The sequence below is a fragment of the Acanthochromis polyacanthus genome, chromosome 19, assembly GCF_021347895.1.
Source record: "Acanthochromis polyacanthus isolate Apoly-LR-REF ecotype Palm Island chromosome 19, KAUST_Apoly_ChrSc, whole genome shotgun sequence".
NCBI lineage: Eukaryota > Metazoa > Chordata > Actinopteri > Pomacentridae > Acanthochromis > Acanthochromis polyacanthus.
In genome coordinates this window covers 24,840,348-24,864,612 of record NC_067131.1, presented here as the reverse complement: position 1 = coordinate 24,864,612, position 24,265 = coordinate 24,840,348, and the positions used below count along the sequence as shown (strand labels likewise).

At 39.6% G+C, this 24,265-nt stretch overlaps 1 protein-coding gene across 1 annotated transcript in view; it reads left to right on the top strand.

Moving 5' to 3' along the window:
- gas7b (growth arrest-specific 7b) overlaps positions 1-24,265 on the top strand; it is an 82,182-nt gene that overhangs the window by 26,790 nt on the left and 31,127 nt on the right. Inside the window, 4 exon segments of the mRNA XM_022196767.2 lie at positions 2,181-2,298; positions 17,985-18,062; positions 19,889-19,977; positions 22,121-22,174. Coding sequence (XP_022052459.2) covers positions 2,181-2,298; positions 17,985-18,062; positions 19,889-19,977; positions 22,121-22,174 — 339 coding nt within the window.

Sequence of the window (24,265 nt, the reverse complement as noted above, 5' to 3'; positions counted from 1 at the left end):
TAGTAGCTTGTTGCAGATTGGGCAGTAGGACTGTGTCACTGGAATAAATCCAGAGGTGTACAGAGCACAGTGGGTGGGCAAAGCACAGGATTACTGAAAAAATGAGGACTTTAATGTTTAATGGTTTGACTGACTGGATGTAGGTTGTGGGTATAAGCCTGTCAGTGACCAGTGACTCCCACCTCCATCTGTGTGTTACCATTTTCTTCACCCTGGGAAATAGCAACAGGAACATCCTGGCAGCAACCTCCTACACTGAAAATGAAAGTGAAAGTTTTCCCAAGGTTTTGGACCAGGCAACAAGGCAGCCCTGCCCATCTTTTCAGTGGATTATCCTTTTTAATTACAGTGCTTGTCTCCCTGAGTGCGAATGTTGCAATGTTCCACCACAACAATGTCACTTGTCACTATTTTGAGGGAACACCAAAGCTGAATCCTTTGCTTAGCCACGCATACAATGTGTTGATCAGTTTTAAAGAAATACAAACAAGCCAGAGTGTTATTTCCTCTGTAACAGAGTGACATTGTGGTACAGCCAGACCATTATGTTTTGTAGAATTGGCTGACTAAGGCTCCATCAAATAAAAGCATGTACAAATTGAAGTATCTAAAAGCACCACAGTGACTACTTCAAGAGCGGCACTGTTAAATGTCAATTATAAAGGTCTGTACAGTTTCTCTCCATAACAAGCATTTGTTTAAAACATCTCCCAATGGGAAATCCCGAACAAAGCCGTGGATCCAGATTATAAACCGCATCATTGCCAAAACCTAATCACTTGGTCCTTGTGCCATTTCTGACCTTCCTTGAAATTTCATCCAGCTCTGTTGGTTCGTTTTTGAGTAATGTTTCACACAGACAGACAGATTCACAGACAAACGTACGCTGATCGTCACATAACTTCCGTTGAATTTATCTCCTGTTGCAATGACTTTCGCATTTCCCCCTCAATTGTCGCTCCCTGTGTGTTGAGCCCATGACTGAAGATACGTTTTCTTTCTTCGGAGTAAGATCTGCACCGCTCGCCACCATGTTGGGGAGCGGGGCACGCACTCTGAACTACGGGAGCCCGGCAGGCAGGCGTTGGTGGCGGATGTTGATGAGAAAATCGATTTTCATTAAAAACAAATCGACATTAATTACAAACGTGAATTGATCGATAAAATTGATTTATCGCCCTGCCCTATGTATACCCTTGTGGATACACAGATGTGAAGAGCATATTTGGGCTTTACTCTTTGGCCTGGAAGCAAAGTTTCATGACTGCAGCAAGACAGCGAGTTAGCAGAACATGCTAACATTTGCATCTAATGCATTGTTCAATCCATTTCTTACAATCATGGTTTTATATTTTTGGTTTTGGAACAGCTAAAAAAGGCACCACCCTTATTTCTCTCTAAATCTCTATACTTCTCTTTCTGCCTGAGGAAAAATCTGACTTTGGAAGGTGATTCCAGTCATTGTTTGGAGATGGGGTTTAGCAAACGGTCAGTTTTGTCTATATATGCTGTAAAGCCTCCTCATACTCCTCCTCTTATTGTATTCAATTTGAGATATGTCTATACTGCAGAGACTGGATTAAATTTCCTTGCAGTTCCTAAAACTAACCTTGTCATGCCAGACTTTCATGGACTCCAGTCAAAGAACTTTTGCTGATTGCAGCTGGAATTTCTTCTGGCTCTCCCAGGTCTTCAAACAGCATTTCCACAATGTGTTACAATGGTCTCAGCCCGTTGTTTTCCTGCTAATCAATAGCAGATGTGTGCAGTTGGCGTACATGCTCTCTCTGGTTCCTCAGCTGTGTGTTGTGTACACATATGCTGACTTTGGAGCTCAGGGTCTCAGACCAACTACAGTGCTGCTCCAGTTTGTAGTTGTTTGTGTGGCAGCGGCAGCAGCTCAGCCTGCCCTACCATGATGTCATTGGTTGCTGCTTGTGAAATACTTGAGGAAATGAGAACCTCATTGAACCCCGACTGAATGTTCCATATTTGTACTCCATCAATGGTGCAGTCTGATCTTCACCGGATCTGGTTAATCGTATTTTATCTGTTTATTTCCAGCAATCATGTCAATTATGAGAGACACTTGGGAGGAAAATCTTTGTCTTGGAGCTAACATTCTGCCAATGAGCCATTTTTGCGGTTATTGACATTTATTGCCATTTCTGTTTTGACAGAGGACAGCATCTCTGAGTCACCTTCCTGTGGAGGACCTCAGAGACCCCCTGCCTCCTCACTGGAGATGCTACATGTCTCCACAAGGGCGGCGATACTATGTCAACACCACAAACAACGGTAAGAATAAGTATGATATAGACAGTTTGCAAACTATAGATTGTGCATTACAATTTTTTCTTCATTTCTCCAAGGAGTTACATATGGGTCTTCTTGATAGACTTTGGGGATAATAGTATTCCAAGGAAGTCAAAGCTACACTGAATCTAAAATGTGTGTATCGTGTCTGTCTGTTCAGATTATAGTAAGGTATGACCCAGAGACTTAGTGCGACATTTGGCACAGTAGAGAACTGGCGGGACTGCTGATATCAGTCTCATATCAGGTAGAAAACTCAAGCTGAAGCCAGTACATGGTTAGCCTAACTTAGCATCAACCATTTTTACCTTTTTTTTAACTTTTTTTTTTTTTTTTAAAAAGAGTGGTTTTTAAAATTGTTTTTATTGTTTGTTTATTGTGAATGTTTGTGTGACGTCTGCATAACAAATCATCCTAGTCGAAGTTGAAGACAGGATGGAGGGGAACATTAATCTTGACGTGCTCAAAGTGATTAAATATGATGACCAAACGCTAAAATTTGTGCACTGCCTGAATTGTACATGAACAGAAATGTGAAATACCACCTATTCACACCAGTGGCTGCTGAGCTCCCCTCTTTGATTCCGTGAGCCGATAATGCTGTGGGCCAGTCTGGACCAAAAATGTCAGGACTGATTTTTTTGCCACAGTCAACCCCTGGTCGTGGCTGCCGATAACAGGATCGAAGTATGCTCGCCATTGACTTGTTTATGCATTTGGAGCATACAGTGAGACTGTGTGGTGTCTACAGTGTTGCCAACTTAGCGACTGTCTCGCTAAATCTAGCGACTTTTCAAATCTCCTAGGGACTCTTTTTTGTCAAAAGCGACTAGCGACAAATCTAGCGACTTTTTCTGCCGTTTTGGAGACTCTGATAGGAAAACTCAGCTCATTCTGCAGTTACTGTTTTCAACAAGCAGCAGGTGCTGCTGTGAGCTTCTCCCCCTCCCAGAGCACTGGCTGTCAGTCCAGTTACCCCGCAGCAGACCCAGTGAGGGGGGGGAGACCCACATCACTCCGTGGCCAGACGATAGATGAATCGCGCATGCGCAAAGTCACTACAGATCCCATCCAGACTTACGGAGCCATATAAACGAAAATGTTTCTTCACTGTCATGCTAAAACAAACCACAGCATTTGAGTCATTCCACGAAACCGGTGCCTTTTCAACTTTGAAAATCTAAAATTTAAACTATATTTAATTTTTATTGTTTAAGTAGCCAGGAATCACAGAAGGTCTAAAATGACAGGAAACTATATTGTGCCATCTCAGGCTGTGTTATTTAATATTTGTTAATTATGTCAAATCCTGTTACTGTGGAAAGGTAACAGGGTTGACAGTAACAGGGATGACCATTTTAAACTAATTTGCTTGTAGCTAGCTAAAATAAATGCTAGTTAAAGTGCAAGCTATGTACTTTGAAAGATAATTACTTGTAGATATTGATTATATTTTGAAAAATAGAAAATTGATTATGTTTATATGTTAAAAACTGGTAACAGGATTGACATTGTATGCTTGTCCCCCCTGGTTAAACCTTGAAAAAAACTTCAAAATACCAAATCAGAGATGAGAGAAACTTACTTGTCAGTGAGCTATTAGCATCCTGGTTCCGAGATAATGCAACCTCCTTTAAATCCTGTCAAATCTGGACTGTACCATTATTTATATAGGGTTTTTTTTAGTTAGGGTAACAGGGTTGACATGAAATCAGGGGACGCTGATAAATTGGTAATTTATAATGGTTAATATATATTATTATTACCAAAAACACTGTTTTACAATAAGATCATACTTTAAACTACATGTAAATGTAAAAATTTTAACATTTTGCCTACATTTTACAAATGGAAAGTCCTGTACACATACAACAATAACAGTGAGGGACAGGCCAAAAACCTCACCCTCTTCAGCATGAAAGTAATTTAAATTAATTTAAAAAATAACATTTCACTGACTTTAATTTGATGTTATATTAAGGAGAGAAGACAGGGTAATGTTATATTTTTAAATGAAATATGAATTTGTTGTTATCATAATTGTATGACTGATTATTTCTTGGGGACGCAAAAGGCACCGATTTCTTGGAATGACCCATTTAGCCTCGAGTGAAAAAACATATTTTGGGTGTTTTATACTCACTTTTTGGTCTCTTCCACAACGTTATTCCTCTCTCCTACAACGTTGATTACAATTACATGCAAACTGGGAAATATGCAAAGTAGGCGATGACGTCATTTAGCGACTTCTAGCGACTTTTAGGACAGCCAATAGCGACTTTCCTTACTGAGGAGTTGGCAACAGTGGGTGTCTAGTTATCAGACTGCAGGAAGCTGCTTACTGTGGTTGGCAGCCGTTTGCCAAGAAATGACTCCTGAACATTACTGTCCCTTGAGCCACAATCTGTACTTTTTACATTTTTGTTCATGTTGAAGCAGTGTGAACTGGTTCAACTTTGGAAGTGCTTTTAGATGTAATTTCTCCTCAGGAATGAGTCAGGCTAGCTTTTTCCTTCTTACACGCTATATGCTAAGCTAGGCTAATCACCTCCTGACTAAGGTTGAACATCTTTGGAACGATAAGTAATTCTGATTTTCCCGACAGTGATTATGATTTTTTCTGGGATATAATTTTTGAAAGTCAAATTTTGCTTAGATTTATAACATAACTTGCAAACTGCATTTGTAATTTACTAACTGCATTGTTTCAAACCACGGATTTAATGTATAATCGACTGATGGCTCGACCCTACTTCAACACCACATTTAACGCACAGTGTTGATAATGCAAGAAGCAGCACATATCCAGGCTCTAGGTGTCTGTGTCATCACTTCTTACCTACGTTCAGAAAGCATCAGGCTAAAACATTTAACTACACTGTAGCCCCAGACTCAAGCAAAATCATGACAACGCACTCTTACTCCCACCCATTCAAGTTGTGTTGATACAGTGATTTCAGGAAAGATAAGTGTCTGTTTGACATGGATTTATGTGAATGTTACTGATGGACTTTAGGAATAATGGTATTCCGAGAAAATGTAAGCCACACTGAATGTAAATATATGTATCATGTCTGTGTATTCAGATTACACTTAAGCCTAGTGCAATATTTGGCACCAACCGCAGCATTTGGACATGAAAGGTTTAAAAGTGCTCGTCTTGCATATAGAACACTGACATACACCTGTCCCTGTCTTCTCATACAACATCTTTATCATCTCCCTCCCTCCACCAATCCCCACATTTTTTGTACATACCTTAAAGCAGAATTCAGGCAAATCAGGGCGCTCTTTATGGCAAACCCTCTCTGTGTTTTACGACTAAGACAGGTACAAGTTTGTGTACAGATATTGTTGTTTCTTTATTAATTTTTGTTCCACGCTACCAACAAATGACACTTCTTATTTGTGATAGGACTACACTGGAAAATGCCCCTATCAAAACAAGAATAAAACTTATTTCAAGGAACTTTTCCCTTCTTAATAAGTGAAAAAAATCTGCCAATAGAACAAGTGAAAAATGGCTTGGTAAGATTTCTTGAAATCAGATATGATATTTAGAATCTTGAGACCTCAAAATTAGCTGGGAAAACTTCTGTTAAGCTATATTTCACCAGGACCGTCAAGCTTAGATGTCTTAAAATAAGCTAGATAAGCTGAAAAAAAGAAGCAATTTTTCACTCAAAAATAGATTTGTGCTTTCATGTAACCTCCTAATTTGAGATGTATTAACCCTCCTGTTGTCCTCATTTACGGGCACCAAAAAATATAGTTTCCTTGTCTGAAAAAAATCCCAAAAAATCAGCAAAAAAATCTTCCGAAAACTTGCAAAAGCTTCAGGAAGAAAATTCTAATAATTCTTTAAAAGTTTCCCTTAAAAGTTTGATTTTTTAAAAAATCCCCCAAAATTGGCAAGAAAATTCTTGTAAATTTTTTCAAAAAATTAGCAAAAATCTTCAAAAAAAATATCTAAAGTGATTACATATATATCAGTAAAACTTCTAGTATTTTCTTAAGGACATTCACAAAAAAATTTTTGTTTGATTTTTAACATTTTTCCATCAAAAAATGTTCAAAGGTTTCCCAGAAATGTTGAAGATGTGGACATCAGAAGTTTCACTGTGAAAATAGATTTTTTTCCCCACATTTTTAAACTTTAAAACTGGTTAATTTGACTCGCAGGATGACATGAGGGTTAAACTTATTTTGAGTTTTCTTGTGAAATTCAACTCAAAACAAGGTAATTTCAAGGTTGTTTGACTTAACACGATATTTAAGATGCATTGTCTTAAAACAAGTCCCTCCATCTTGCTGAAATGTCATTTGTTAAGTGAATTTATCTTAAATCAAGTGGGATGGACATTTTGACTAAAAACAAGACAAATAGACTTGGTAAGATTTTAAGTTTTTGCAGTGTACTCTGTTTTTTTGTTTTTTTTAGATAAGAGGTCTTTTACTGTCTCATAAAGATAGACTTGAAAGCATTCATTTTGCAGTTTTGATCTGTCACTTTGCACAAAACAGATTTTCCTCCTTGCTCCAGAAACACACAATGCAGTCAATCGATAAAGCAGCAGATGTCACAAAACAGTAAGTGGAGCTCTGTTTTATCCTAGGAAGGATACCTCAGCGATTTTATTTGACTGTAATGGAGTTAAATGTTCACTCAGTGTCCATGGTGATGACAGTACCAGAGAGAGACGGCGTACGTCTGGGCCTTGAAGGACTGATGCTGTTGATAGTGTCTTGTTTCTGTCAACACAGTCACCACTCAGTGTCTCCCGAAACACACGCATTCACACTCACACACACAGGCTGGATTGGAGAGAGCTTAATACCCTCCTCTGTTCTGCAGAAATAGCAGCGTAGTCTGTGTTTACTATCCCTGAGTGAACTCACTGTAAAACCTGACTGATGATACTAATATCCTCTCTTGGCAACTCGCATACGTCTTTGACTTGACGATGCAATAAAGGTTAGAAAGTGAAGGTTTTTCAGCTGCAGTTCTCACCAGTTATACAGACAGAGTCACAATAAACCTTTGCCTGACAGTCATAATAGTATGACAGCTCTTTTTGAGTCATTTGTAAAATACTTTGTGTATTTGAAACTGATCTCTGACATATTCATAGAATTTTGTTTAGAATTCTCAAAAGCCTGTTGTAGGAGAAAGAAACATACACTTTGAATGTTTCATATGGACAAAACTGTGTTATGGAAAATGTATTTGAGCTGTATTTTTGTAGTTTGGCTCAATTCCCAGAAAGTAACATGGAGTGGGTGGAGTTTATGACCTTTACCACAACTAGCCACCGAGGGACAGTATTTTGACTTTGCTTCCAGCTTTTCCTACAATCTATGCCACCTGGTAATAACAGAGGGAAGATTTCACACATTCCTGTTGTAAATTTCCATTTAATCTTTGCGTAACCAACTGAACAGGTTTGCAGGTCATCGCAAAGGTACAGGAATTTTCACTGAAAAGTAGAGTCCTGCTTCTATGTTTTAGCAGCTTCTCATCAAGTTGAAACAGATGGACTGCAGTAACTGTGTCCCATTTCTGTCTGTTCATCACTATTTATATACAGTTTGATCAGCCCTAGTCAGCCACATTAAAACCCATCTCCCATCGTATGGTGGGCTCTACTAGTGCAGCTCAAACAGCTCTAACCCATCAGACCTTTAACATGGGACCTCTGGAAGTGTCCTGTGGTGTCCAGATGTTGGCAGCAAATCCTTTGGCTCCTGTGGTTGTAGGGTGGGGCCTCCATGCATTGTACTTGTTCTTGTTCAAGGATGTTTGATCAGATTGGGATCTTGGGAGTTTGGAGGCTTAGTCTGTGCTTTGGGCTGTTTGCCCTGTTTGTCAAGTAATGCCTGAGGGACATCGCTTGATGCTGGGGACTCCGTTTCTCAATGCTGTGTATGCTGTGTCCTTAGACTGCATAAAAAAGTGGATACAGTCTGGTGTATTTTGAAAACAGGCATCATGAGCACCTCATAAGTCTGACTGAGAACACTATGCAGAGCAATTATAGCAACACATCAATCAGAAGGTAGCCCTAGCCTGAAATATTCTCTGCTTTATCTTTTATTTTCCTCTAAATGGGACAGTAATGTAGCCTAGCCGCGCTAGACAACCCACGGCAACGAATTTAATTCTCTGCCAGGGTCGGTCTAGTTACCCTCGCTAAGCCTCGAGGTTGGATGCTCCTAAAACTGGCCGACGAATCACCATGAAGTGTAGAGTCAGAAGGCGGGCGCAACTAAGTGACGACAGAGGTGCGACAGTTCTGACAGAAACAACCGGAAACAACCATAGAAACAAGGATAGACAAGAAGATTGCTGCGCACAATAAACAGTTATCTTTCAACTCGGCTTTGGCCACAGCCCTTAAAGATTTGAAACTAAAATTAAACTTGAAAGATAAACAAAGGATAAGATAAGAAAGATAAATAAGGCTTCACCGAACTCCCGCATCCTCTAATTTCCGGCACTCTAGGAACTACGTCAGCCTATTCGTTGCGCTGATTGGTTGTATACCTACCCAATTGCTGCAGAGTGATTTGAAAGACAACCTTTTAGCCCGCCTCCCTCCCTGTCGAGAGTTCCTAGACCCTTGCGTCTTCAGACCTGGGTCTAGCACGGCTAGGCGAACAGTAATGTATAAAATTAACCTGATGCTGCATTGAAAAATCTTGAAAGTGGAGACTGATAAATTTACAGGAAACATGTTGACTGAGTAAAAAGATCAAGGAATATGTTTGAACATTTTCAAATAGCCATTCTATGCAGTCGGACATCTTTTTGCAACCAGAGGAGTCGCCCCCTGCTGGCTGTGTCTTCTTTTGCTGTACAGTTTGTTCCTTGGTCTGTAATTATGTTTAAGTAGGTTACATTTTCCAGTGTGACATCCACATAGGTGCCAGGAGCCGAGGTTTCCCGGCAGAATGTTGTATTGCTTATTATTTTTGTATATCATTTCTATGTGTAATAGACAAATTAACAATCTCCACTTATTTTAGCGTCAGCTGGAAAGCTAAAACACACAAAAAATGTTTAAAATGTAATTGTAAATAAATTCAAGAGGTTAATGTTGTGGCTGTTTGGTGTACACTTTCAGATCCACTTCTAGTCCCCATTTACAAGTGGTGTTAACATGTGATCTGTATGTAGATACATTATCTGGAAACTGGCATCCGAGCCATCTGTCTTTGCAACTATTCCTGGTATTAGAATGCATTCTCGACTCATGCTGCAATTGGATCTAGTCTTACTGTGCAAATTGGTTCGGCTGACTTATCAACAAACATGGGGCACGACATCAGTAAGAATGCTACTGTACAGGCTCTGTTTTTTGCTTTGCTCAGCCAGTGTTACAGCTACAACCTGTAGCCCTTGTCTAGGTTGTTTAGATTAGCAGAAAGAGGCAATGTCATATTATTATTTTTATTATCAGTTTATTTAAAAAGGGACCATGTACAATATTAAACATAAACGTTTTCATTTGATGTATTGCACCAGAGTTAGCTTAAAGCTAATTTCCATCTGCAGTCCCTTGGCATAGAAAGTCTTTCAGTTCGCAGGTTGGATTTATTCTTCTTAATGTGGTCATGTAGTAGAATTGTCTAATGATCCAATCATATTTCAGTCCCAATGCATCCTTCATGCATTTACACCTAACATTAAGATGTATTTGACTTTATCCACATAGATTATCTGAATACAGATTGAATGTTAGTACCAAGTGCAATGGGATGTTTGTGTAGATTAATAATGCCCATAATAAGTTATTTGTTTGTAGCAGCACAGGAAATAAATACAGAAAAATGAATAGTAAGGCCAAGTTAATCCAGTTCTTAGAAATGTTTTTCTCACAGAACAGATAGACTTTCATTCTATCAAATTCATTCATCCAACCTTAATTTAGACATAAAGCGCCCTCCATAATTATTGGTTAAGAGTGCTTCTTTAGCTTCTAATAAATTCAGTTTTTTTCTTAATAATATAGGTCCTCAATGAAAAAAAGAGGAAAATCCAACCTTTAATTCAAGTGCATTTATTCAGTGGGGAAAAAAATCACACATTAAGAAATCATTCTTTCACATCAAATCATGTGTGCCACAATTATTAGCAAACCTGATGTTCATATTTTGTACAACCCCCTTTTGCCAACAAAACAGCAGCTAATCTTCTCCTATAATACATTTTTTCTACTATTTTCAGTGTGAGAGTATGCTTCTGCAATAAAAATTGAATTCAGTTTAAGGCTTTTTACACATCTTAACCAGGGGTGCCAATAATTATGGAGGGCGCCGTGTATCCATCTACACTAATTTCAATATTCCTTAAAGTCTGTTATTTTTTCTTCTGATGTGCTTAGTAATGCAAAGTCTCCACAGACAGCTGCTTAAATCACGTACACCTACGACTGTTTATATATATATAAGGATATAAAAACAATACAGATTCCTCCTTACATATAACTACTTTCATCCAGTGAGTTTCTGCTGTCAGTCAGGCTGGTGAAAACAGATGTGGGTGTGTCTGCTTTCAGCTGCTGCTCCCACACAAACAGACCGACAGACAGACAGCTGATTCTGAAGACAGAGACACTGAAGCGAGAAAAGTCGCAGTGTGCCTTGTCAGTTTCTAGGGTTTGATTTACCCTTTGTGCAAAGTTAACCCTTGGATGCATGGCCAACCAATACCTACACTCTTCTATGGGTGGGGTCAAAAATGACCCCAATTGAAATCAATGCATTTTTGCAATAAACTTGAGACATTTCTTTCATGTTGGTTAGACATTATATATTTTGTTCAACAAAAGAGTATTTTCAGTTTTGATATGTTCTTTCTTCACTTTTAATTCAAATTTTATCACATAACAATCACTGAAACGGTATCAAAACATGTTTAATCTTCCTCCGTATTTTAAAACAGACAGAGGGACACATAAATTAACATTCAGTAACAATAATCAATAACATTCATAACAATCAAAACATTCAATAACATTCATTCAACATTCATGTTCAGACACAAACATGTCTCTTCTCACTCTTCACAGCTTTCACAGACTATTTTCTTGTGGCTGTGACCATTGCAGACAGGGCTTTTGCATTTCCAACAGAAGTTGGTGGCTAAATGTTAGATTGATGGCTAAATCATTTGTAGCTTTGTAAGTAAATCTACGGGAGTGCACGCACACACACACTCTCACACACACACACACACACACACACACACACACACACACACACACACACACACACACACACACACACACACCTCCACTCATATTCACACTGTTGTTACACTGTTATTACACAGTATGTTAGCTCACAGGATTGTTAGGTAAAAGTATTGTTAGCTAACACAAACACACACACACACACACTACCCCATTAGGTAGCCTATTATATGATCATCGATTATTCAATGGTGTATGTGTGTGTGTGTGTGTGAGAGAGAGTGTGTGTGTTTGTGTTAGCTAACAATACTTTAGCTATCAATCCTGTTAGCTAAGATACTGTGTAATAACAGTGCAACAACAGTGTATGAGTGTATGTGTATGCGTGCATGCGTGTGTGTGTGTGTGTGATTGTGTTAGCTAACAATACTGTTTGCTAATAATAATGTTAGCTAACAGTATTGTTAGCTAACAGTATTGCTAGCTAACCACAAACTAGGCAAATTTCACAGATATTCACATAAAATTCACATATTCTGTCAATGAAAAATAAGTTCATGAATGGAGATAATACTTACATGTATAATGCTGTGCAAAAATGACCTCCTAGGTGGTGGGACTGCTGAAATCAGTTGTATGAGGGACAGTAAATGTTTATTTACACTCACAGTTGCCAAGAACCAATTTTAAGTGAAATATCCCATTGGAAATACTTGGGGTCATTTTTGACCCCGCCCATGGAAGAGTGGGGTACTGATATAAAAACTGAATTTTTTTTAAATTAATGAAAAAATGAATAAAAATGCAAATGGCATCATGTCACAAACATGTTTTATGAGGAATACCTGGAATATGAAAATATCAGAACTTTCAGTCTTAAAGATATTAAGGAATAACAACCTCTGGGGTCAATTTTGACCCCACCTATGCATCCTCGGGTTAATATCACTAAAAATCTTCTAATGAATGAGTTAGCTCTCAGTAAATCTGACTTCATGCTTACAGCTCTTGGTTCTTTACTCTGCCAAGGAACACAACCTAGTTACATGATGATCAGCGTTGATTTGTCTGTTTGTCTGTCTGTCTGTTAGCAACAATACTCAAAGACGAACGAACGGATTTGGATGACATTTTCAGGGGAGGTCAGAAATGACACAAGGACCAAGTGATTAGATTTTGGCAGTAATGCAGCATATTGTCTGGATCTATGGATTTGTTAGAGATTTCTGTATCATTGCAAGATCGCGTGCGTCACTGTAACAGTGTAACAGCTGCCTGCTGACGATCACATGATTGCGATTCTACTACAAACTGCCCTTAGTGGATTTATTGGGACTTATCCGTTGAAAATCATATAAGGAACAATTGATTAGATTGTGAGGGTGTTTCCAATTCTCATCAATTCCCACCGGCTGCTACATATTCAGGTCACGCGATTCGGTATACATACATACCGTACACATGCATAACATACGCCTGTGCTCAGTGCAAAGTTATTTTGTTTGTGGGTACATCTATATTAAATGGTCACATTCTATGTTGCCATGATTTCTGATTATCAATGACTAATAAAGTAATGGTGCATTTCTATAAAATTCTGCATTTCTAACAATGCCATATGGGGGAGTGAACAGCCTTGGTGGAGTACTGCGCTCTCTGAGTGCTTTTCTTGTTTCTAATAAATCAGTCTGAGCATGAATGGCACCAGATCAAAACTACGCTACAGGTGTAAACACTGGCTCAAGCAACTCATAGTGACCCTCACGTGGTGAATCTTTTTGTTGGAACGCTGCTTCCATGCAGCCCATAACTCTTGCAGCGTCACACTCACTTAAAAGTGTAACCAGCTCCACTTCAGAGCTGCTCACATCATGTACGTATCTGTTCATGGTTGCAGCGGTCGAGCTGTGGCCGTGAGAGGGATCTAAAATTAGTTGAGGGCTCCACCCAGGCACGAGACCAGGCAACCTGCTCCTCCTCTTCCTCCTCTCCTTCTCTTTTAGCATATAATGAGGTGGTCAGGTGCTGCTGTCAAAAAGTTGGAAACAAACCAGGCTCCTGGGCCTCTTTTGAATCTGTCATTATTAAACTGTTGCAATAGTGGAAACTGAGTCTCCATCTTACTCCAGTGAAGATTGAATAGATCTGTCTTTTCTTCATGTGGCTTTGTTTGGAGACACAGGAATGACAATAGTAGCACAAAAGAGTCCCACAATATTTCCTGTGAGAGAAAATGATTCATTTTTCATAACTTTTTGCACACATCAGCAGCATCTGTATCCAGGCTCATAAAGAAAGCAGCATTGTTGCTATGGTGCTGTAAAAATGGTCTCTCAGGGCACAGAAAAAAACGTGTAGGACTTATTTTCTGTGTCTGCACTGCATGATGACTAAATAAAAGCCCAGAGAATGCTCAGTCCTAACACACACACTCGCTCTACTACAGGCCTGTGGTTTTGTTCAAATTCACCATCACAGCAGCTGACTCCAAACAAACCCATCTGATAACATTTTACTTGAAACAATCGGTATTTATAGCATCTCTGCTATTTTCTCTGGACTTCCCTTTTGTTACACTAAAGTTCAACTAGATTAAATAGTCTCCTGCTTGCACGTGTGTGTGTTTATGCATATGTGTGTGTTTGTGTTTCTGCATCGCCATAGTAACAGAGCAGCGTGCGTGGGTGAGGGCTGTGAGTCCATGTGTCAGGCTCGTTTTTTTCTACGTTTTCCTTCCTGCGTTGCTGGCTGCAGCAGTGCAGGGTGCCGCGGTTTGTACCAGTCGTCTCCTAAGACTCTCCACTCATCCCAGCAGGACCAGTGAGCTGCTGTATAAACACACCAAACCAAATCCTCCACATCCTAGCACACATACCGTACATTTTCTGCACACACACAGGGTGTTTCCATGTCTTTTTGAAGGGAGTGCAATACCAAACTATAAAAAAAACTTTTTATGTAGACTGTAAATTTAATGAAATCTAGCTGAGATGAAATTTTATGACTGAGGATTAGGATATATGCAGTAGCACACACACACACACACACACACACATACACACACACACACACACACACACACACACACACACACACGAACACGTGTAAATGGGACGTTTGACTGATTTTCACCATTACACTTGAGGAGAACTGATATTTTAGTTGAAAAAAAATGACGTTTTGAAAACTTCTTCCTGAAACTGTTCACATTCACAGAACACAATTTGGCCATTTTTAACTCAAGCTACATTCTACGTTAGTAATCGTCCTCTTTTTTTTTCTGCAGTACACTCTGTGACCTCTGATCTCTCCGGACAACAGGGGGAGCTGTCTTTACAAATCCCAGTTTAACTGTGTTCACTACGCCCGTTTACACATCACTTTATCACATTTTTTAAATATGCAACCTTTTCTGCCAAGTAATAGTCCCATCTTGATTTTTAATAATTCTTTTTTATTATTTTTTCACTTTGGAAAAGCAAATGCCCATGCTATCTATGGATAACACTTGTTATGAATGGACCGCATTGACTGATAAAATCCAGAGACAGGAGGCAGCTAATGCATCAGGGACCTGTGTCATATGGTTATGAATAAAATATAGTAGTGTCAGAGCTAACTAGGCCATTTCTCCTTCTCCCTATTCACATCTTGGGATGTCGCATTACTCACTGCGCGGCTGGTGCCATGGACAGTCAGCTGATGCGTAGTTATTTTTGTTTTTAAAGCGGCTGTTGGCTGTTTTCATTCATAAATCTGCTCATACACATCTGTCGCAGTGCAACCACTGCCTTCCATTTTCAGCCACACTCTGCTGAGTGTGAACCAGTGACGTGCGCAAAGTGTGGTGAACTTCGAGGAAATCTGATGAGAAATTAAAGCCTTTATGTTCCACAAAAGAGCTCATCCTGAAGCAGTTTGAATCAGAGGATGCTTCATGCTGTCATTGATGTCATGAATTCACATCATTAGGATCCATGTGCAGCCTGAAGAGTGTGGATGAGCTACTCCTCAAACGAGAAGTGAGAAAACTGAGCTGACTTGGCATTATATTCTATAATCAAGATTGTCAAAGTAATTTAGGATGATTGACGGCTTTTTAGACCTCAGCTCGTCTGTGACAAGGCAGCTGATGAGAATTACTGCTGCTGCTGCATATGTATCACTGTATCTGGAGGAATTAATCTGCCAAGACTGATGTTTCACTTGTGTAAAAAAAAAAAACAGTTTGACAGAAATGATTAGCAATCTGCATTTTTAGAACCAGCTGCCTAAAAACTCAATCTATTCCATTCAGGGGTTAAACGTTATAGTAAATATGTGGGATTTCACACCTTATACCTTGTAAAATATACAACAAAGCAGCTTAATTGGACTAAAGTATATTGAAGGACATATTCGATTGAAAAAAAATATTGTTATTCTGACCTAATGTATCACTTTGGTTTAAATCAAGCAGTATCCACATAGCAAATGTAACACAAATGGGCTTTTTAAATGGTGTTTGTACTGCTGTCCCTCTGGCAAACTGTGGAATCACAATAACAAGCAATTTCCCCCTGCTAAGAAGATTATACAGTATTTTTCCGCAATAATATCCTACATTTCTCCCAGTATTGATTTGTTTATGACAAGCAAACAGAGAGGAATTGATACATTTAGGGCCTGTGAGTGCAGGCTGTGCCCTGGTGTTGTACATCAAACACGAAGGCGCAGCCTCTCTCCATAAGCCTGCTGCCACTTATCCCCTCCATGCATGTCATTTGAGCTGATGGGCTTGGCTCAGTCGTCTGCTCTGCAAAGAAGCGCCAAATAGAGCAGAGCCAGCCAAAAAGACACAAATGAAATAACAGCTCTTTACATGTCTGCGTCTCTTCTTTCTACACTCAAAGCAAAGGGCTAATTGAGCTCAGCACCGCGACAGGAATGGACATATGGGTGTAAAAATGGAAGAGAGCATCTCAGTATCAGGGTCTTTATCAGTCATGCTCTTTGTAACATCGTTCTCCAGCAACCTTTCATGCAGGAGTGAAACGGGGACAAGTGATGGAGAATTCTGTCGAGACGTATCAAAAGAATCTCTGCAGCATCTATGATCAGGTTTTTCATTATATTTGGTCTAAGTACACACCTGCAGTGTGACACAAAAGAAGACAACAGAAGATTGATTAAAAAAAAACACTAAAAATATGGTCATTGAAGCTAACATGTCCTAAACTATACAGCTGCTTAGGTCCTAATGGAGGTAAATGGTTTTCTAAAGCTTTTACACAGCTCGGTACAGAGTGTGCATGTACTAGAAAAATAAGCTGGGTGCTCATTTTATGCACCACATGTATTTCATGATGTACGGCCTCTATTCCACACCCTCGGTCCTATTGTTACACGGTTGGACACATTGTCCAGCCCAACACAATGAACAAAGCAGTGCTTCCTCTGTGCTCAGGTGATTGCCATCATGCTTTCTAGTGCACATGTGCTGAACGTGCCTGTGTGTGTGCGTCCCACTGATTGTAGTACGTACAGAAGCATGTGCAAGGCTGCTGTTTTGAGTTTAAGTCTCCAGCTGCTCAAAGACATGAACAGGAAGCATGAAGTGACCTTAACATTGATCAGATTTCTGTAAGCAGTAAATGCTGAACGTCTTATTTGTCCGAAGTTTCACCTCTCAGGCTGCATGCTGGTGGAGATTGTCCTTTCAGGTCATAAGCAGTCTAAGTAGTACCAGCAGACATTACTCAGGGCTAAAACAAACAGGTACCTCTACCTTGTCATTTAAGGATTCTTTTCACACAAAAAAAGAAGGATTTTAGAGAAATTTAGCATCAGTTATGCGTGATTTCATGTAGAAAAAAAGTCCACTGCTCTTTGTAAAAGTGCAAATACTCTTATTTATATTTACAAGCCATGTGATCTTGCAAAATGATCTTGATCAGTTTAGAGGTTTTTAATTGCATTGACAAGCCTTTTAATAATCAAGTAATTTCTGTGTTTCCTGTTAGCATGTTTTGCAAATGCTAATGTTATTCATCTTCTTCATCTTCTGGCCACAGAAATGGTGATGCATCTAGTTTTACAGTAGCAGCCAACTTCTAGAAAAATGCAAAATTTACCTGAAGTGTCTCTCCGATTATCATACAATAACTGGTTCTAGACCAGGTATTTCCACAGCTGGTATGCTGTCATGCAGTGACCTTACTAGCTGCAGAAAAAAAGAAAGTAGACACCAGCTTTTATGGCATGAACACAACATGCCAAAATAAGGTGGAACAAATGGAACAAAATAAGAGCTGCATTTTTTTTTTTTTTTTTTAGTTTAACCACTAAATGCAACAAGTGCCAAGTTTGCATTTATAGATGGAATCACTTCTTCTTACTGTTGCCCATAAATAGTTCTTACACTGTCAACAGAATGTGGCAGCTGGTATGACTGTCCTAATGTCTTTGTTTTCTCTTTTTTTAATGCTCCATCAGAGACTACATGGGAGAGACCGTCCAGTGCACCAGGGACCCCCAAAAACTCCTTCAGACACAAGAACTCACTGCCAGCAGGTACTACATATTTGTTTCTCCATCTCAATCTCTTCCACTTCAGCTCTCTCTAGTTTTAGTGCCCCGAGGCAGTGAATTCTCCTAAAATTCCACAGTGGCACAAAGCATTCTCTCACATACACCCCATTCAGACACTTCCTGTGACTAACTTCATCTGTAGCCTCAATGGCTAAACCAAGGCCTCCTCTGTCTGTCTTTAGCCCTGCTCCTACAGGCAGACAAACACAAAGAACCAGGAAAGTTTGTTAGACATTTCCTCCTTAAAGAAGCGGTGAAATGCCGGAGGCAGCCTTCACGTTGTTATAAATGATTACTTAGCTTCATCGCAAACCAAACAGCAACATTTCTCACTGATGCTGTTAAGAGAGGAAAATGTTCTGAATATAATGTACCACACCACACAAACAAAGAGTCCAAAATGTCCCTAACGATATGTCATGTGATCGATATTTCTGACCTGACATTCAAAAGGCTGTTTATGAATGATGGAAATCGAGAAATTTAAAATTTCACCTTATGCTCGTACTATGAAGAGCAGCTTTGTGAGCAGCTCTGTGTGGGGGTTCTCATTGGCATGTTGCCAGTATCTGACCCCTCATAACTCCCAACTAATCCAGAAATTAGCAAAGAGGTGGCGTGTGAGTAGAACTGAGATTGGCCAAGCAGACATCTCTGAGCCATGACTCTCCTATGACATCACCCACCTGTCACTTTAAGTGCTCACTCCCTTATTCATCCATAACTTCAAGCCTTTATACAATTGATTTATATCAAAATTAACTTCCACACATCATAATAGACTAGGAAATTAGATCTCGAGACCAAAATCATTTTGTACCCAGCTGTAAGCATGTTTCTTTCTGCTATAAAGTTTGACATTTTACCGTGACTTTTGGAACTATCCTCAAGTGGCCACACGCACTTAGTCATGGATTAACATATAGCGAGTGTGATGTATCTAGCTGCTCAGCCCATCAAAGACATGAGGCCGTTTACCACTGCAGGAACTTTCAGGTCATTTTAGGGCAGCTCAAATCTTTATGCACGTTCCAACTATAAGAACTGCCCCTGTAGAACCTCTTTCAGAAAAACAATACCTACTCCAGGGTAGATACTTTTAAGTGGCCCTGAATAAACAGCCGATAGGTTGAAATCGTAAAGGACAAAGAGAACAATTTTTCAGCCCTCTAGGTATCCTCGTCAAGTAGCAGTGTTCTCCTCTCTACCATTGGCCTCAGAGACGTAAATTTAGTAGAGACTTACACATACCTAACCTCACAGAACCGGAGTTTCGTTCTTCTTCTTCCTCTTCTTCCTCTTCCAGCTCTCCCTTCTGCATTTCCCTCAGTAATTGCCTCTAAACCAGACAACATTGCTGGTCTCACCACCATTTTCTACACATTTCCTTTCATTTTTGCTGATACTCTTTTATCAGCCATTACACCTGACACTTTAGAACTGGAGATACGTGTAATGACCAGCACTTGTTTTTGTTTTGGTGCATTCAAAGTTAACGTCACTGTCGAACCTACCAAACCTACCAAAATCTACCGCAATGGAATCAGAAGGGCTGAAAGGTCCAGTTGGGGTGCTGTTCCTGTACGCTTTCACACTGCCTCATTCCAACCTTGAGTTCCTACAATGGATTATCAAGCTACAAAATCAAAAATATAGTTTAACCTTGTGTTGGTTTAACTCATGAAGAGCAGTGACTTCTTCCTTGATGAGCACATGTTTACAGCTCATCTCCACACTGATATACTAATGGCATTTCTTTTCTTCTGCCTGTCTTTTCCCATCTCTGTCTCTCTCATTTGTTTCTGCAGTGAATGGATTTCACTCAGGTGGTAGTCCTTTGCATCATGTGGAGCACTCGCATAACAGTCTGGTTAGGAAGAGCAGCACAGAGCCTCAGGTAAAGCTGTCTGACTTTTGTTCTTTCTAATCCTTGACAACATGATACACGTGTGACTGCTTTTTTTTTTTTTTTTAACAAAAAGCTTGTGTTGGAAAGATGTAGGAATTTACTAGGAAACACTTGTCCAGCAGGAGGAATGCTTTTGGTTGCATTATTCAGTGCTTTTGGAATTTGAGATTTTTACCACTCTTTCTTGTGTGAGCTCCTTATACACTACTCACAGTAAGTTAGGAATATTGTTATTTACATGAGTGCTTTTCCTATTTGGTCTGAATTTTAATGAAATAAGTAATAGTTCCCTTTGATATTACTATTAATGAATGAGAAGAAGCACCATTTTCATTAGTGCAATATTTATCACTCTAACAATTTAGACAATAACAAAGATAGCCCCAAATAACCAAAAGTGACAAAGTCAGTAGCATGTGTTTCCACCATTTGCAGCAATGACAGCTTGACAGCGACGTCTCATGCTCCTAACTAGCCTCATGATGTTGTTCTGAGGCAATGCGTTCCACTCCTCCAAAATTATAATCATTAAGACTGAAAAATACCTAAATGCTGAATATCGTCTAGCATTTACATTTGGTAAACATTTGGATCTGTCTAAAAAAAATTAAAAATTAAAAAAAAAAGTCTTAAAGCTGCATCATTTAGCTTCTTTGCACGTTTTTGGAAACAGCAAATAAAATGTTTGTGTTGATATGTCTAACATGCTAGCTAACTAGCCCCTGTTACATGTCCAGTAGATGCGCAAAACATTCCACACATTTCACTTTTCGCTTGACTTTACAAATTATAGTCCTATTATTGCCTCTCCTTTTAGTACTGTTTCATTCTCCCACCAACTCCTGACACAAATATTTGACTCTTCAATTGCTAAATACTCCATTTTTTACATTAGCTTGTTGCTAGATTTACACAACTGCTGCTTGGTACAAGACAAGTAGCTTACAATCATTTTTAAAAAAAAATCTGTGAAAACATCAGAAAAGCTAAGCACAGGCGTGTGTTATGCATGTGTAAGTTATGTACATATGCTGAATCTCATGGCCTAAATATGTAGCAGGCGGTGGAAATTGATGGGACGTGGAAACACCCCCATAATTTAATCATTTGTTCTTTGTATAATTTCCAACTGATAAGTCTCGATAAGTCCACAATGGCCCATTTTTAGTAGAATCGCAATCATAAACAGTTGGACAAACGTAAACCAATCGTCACATAATTTCGTTGTACATATGTCCAATGACAATGAAGGCTTTTGATTTGATTTGATAAATCCACTGCATTCTTTGGCAGAGTAATTACAGAAATAATAATGACATATGATGAAATCTTTCCACATTTCACATGATTAAACCACCCCTCTCTTTTGCCCGTCATTATTAATGGAGAGGCTGATGGCAGTTAGAGCAGATTAATCCCTCCTACAGTATCTACTCCCTTGATCATAATTAACCAGGCCGTCAGGGCGCAGATATACAGGATCCACCCACCACTTATTCAGGCTCAGTCTCCGCACTTCTCTCCTTTTCTGCATCACACACTCGTGCACACACATCCAGTCATTCAAAAACTAAAATCACACACTGATGATTCAAGGTCCCATACTCTTTTCTATTTTTCATCTATTTGCATGAGAACAGGCGTCAAATTCCCTGTACTTTTCATCTTACTGTCTGTTTGCACTTCTTTGCTAATTTCCGTGCCCACAGTACACTCACACACTACTGGTTTATGCCAGGGCGCTGGAAATTACTCTATTCTAAGCTTAAGTGTTGGAAATCACTCACACACACACACACACACACACACACACACACACACACACACACACACACACACACACGCATGCATCCACAGCCACACACAAAGAGAGAGAACCATGCTTTGCTTTGCTCTGCAGAACTATCCTCCCTACTCTGCACAGCAACACACACACACATGCACACAAACACACATACATAGCAGCAGCAGCAGCAGCAGGCGCAGAGAGAGCACCAGTCAGACGCTAACAGTGCTCGCCAGGAAAACAACTGTTTATGTGTGTGTGCAAGTGGCAGTGTGTGTATGTCAAGCGGTCATGTTCGACACGGAGAACGGAGGTTTTGATGGAGCGTCCTTCTTGTTTCTGCAGAGCCCGGGATCGACATCGCCCACCAGGAAGCAGAACAAGGAGACCACAGTCACGGTGAGTGGGGCAACTAAAGGGAACTCCTAACTAACCATGAACTCAGCCAGATCTTCTCAGTGGCCCTGAAGGAGCAGGTTTCATACCAGCTGGAGAGATCGTCAGCATTTTTCTCCCAAGCTTGGAGATGAGAACACAGTTGCCAGGAGTGCATATGTTTTCTTTAGTCACATGTTTGCTGCATGAATTATATGTTAATAAATACTGCTTAACGCTTTGGATATATGCCAGCTCTACAAGTATTTCATCTCCTTATCAGTGAGGCTTTCTCTGTTTTTCTTGTCCATTCTCTCCTGTGAGAAGTGTTTGGTGCTTGTTTTCAGTTGCTAGTGTACAGAAACACAGTGACATCATCCCATCCAGCATCCAGTTGATTTCTCCACTGTTGTCAGGTCGTTGGATCCTGTTTGTCCTCATGCTTGGCAAATAACAGAAGTGCTGCTGATGGCAGGTCATAGATTATTCTCTCACTTGTGTTGTCTCAGGATTATTTTTGGTACTATGCATATAAAAACACAAACCATGAGGGGAGGGGAAGCACATCACGGCCTCCATAGCAACCGCAGCGATGCTACTGACAAACAGATGACGATAACAGGAAACAGGATAGAAAAGAGATAGTAACATTTGATGCCAGTTTAATGATTACTCGTGCTATGTCTTACAAGTAAAGACTTGAAGGGCTTCAGTAGACACTTAGATAAGTCCCTTTTCCATTCCTGCATGGGACATATGCAGGTGATAGTGGTAACTATCAACTGGAAAATTTTAAAGCAATGGGATCTTGATGTCAGAGGCAGAAACAGATTTCTCATTTTAAATCAGCCACCTTTTGCTGGTTAAAATTAGCCAGTTGGAAGCTCCATTCCAGGCTTAATTTTCTTTCTCTTTTTAAAGAATGTTTTAAATGGGGTTACTTACTACCTGGGGTTTAAGGTTCATAAAAACAGATCATCTAGGATTGCTCACTGTAGCATAATGCAGCTTGAGAGACAAAAAAATTGATTATTTGGAAGAGTTAGAAACATTGTTTATATTCTAAATGATGTACTATCGTACAATATTTCATTTTGATTCGAGAAAAAAGTTTTCAGCAAGAGTATTAACACATTATTTTGATTTGGCCCCTAACGATTTTGCTAACTTCTAAGTGCTATGCTAATGATGTGTGATAGCTAGTCGCTCTGACAATAACAGCCATGTCTTCAAGGTTTTGTCGGCAGTGTCCAGCAGATGAACAATAATGTTTTTTGTAATTTTTGAATAATGACCTCTTGATGTCAAACAGATGTAGGCAAAAGTGGGCTTGTTATTTCTAGTCAGCAACCAGTGACGAGTGATGGTAGTAGATTATTTGCTGCTTTTGGGTAACGTTGACTAGTTAACGGCTGGCTAAGCCACACAACATTAGATTTACACCCTATTATTTACATTTTGAAACTCTTTCTTTTTTTTTTTTTACAAGAGAAGCTAACTACCTGGACATGCTAGCCCTTGAAGCTTAAATTGGACCAGATAAATACTGTAATCCTTTCAAGTTTGCTAATGTGTTTTTGACAGCACCTTTCAAACTATTTGAATACTAAATGCAAACTGCCTAAATATGAAGGGAAATCCAAAGCTTAGTGTGCCTGAGTGTTAAACTAAGATTCACCAGTCACTGTTCGGAGGAGGGGTAAGTTGGTAAGGCCACCAAAAGTCAAGAAAGAAAGTACTGAAAGCCATGTGTATGTGTGTGTGGGCATGAATGCAAACAAGCTAAGCCTTTCATTGGAGACCGTTCGATGTCGCCTTGCCTTCATCTTTACCAGAGGAAGCAGGGGTCACTTTAAAGCCCTGCTAGCTGTCAACCTCTGGACCTCCGCAGTGATTAAATAGGAAGCCATTCCCTCAAACAAATTATAAGCTTCATAAGCCAAGATAAGGTTGAATTAGAGGCCTTATTCTTCTTCTTCCTGCCATTTCAATACATATATTGGTTCTGGAAAAGTCATCAGCAGAACTGTATTTGCTAGTTTGCTCTGGAAGGAAAGCCTTTGGCATTAGAGAAGTGTGCCACTGAAAGTTTTTGAGTAGAAACTGTGCATCCTG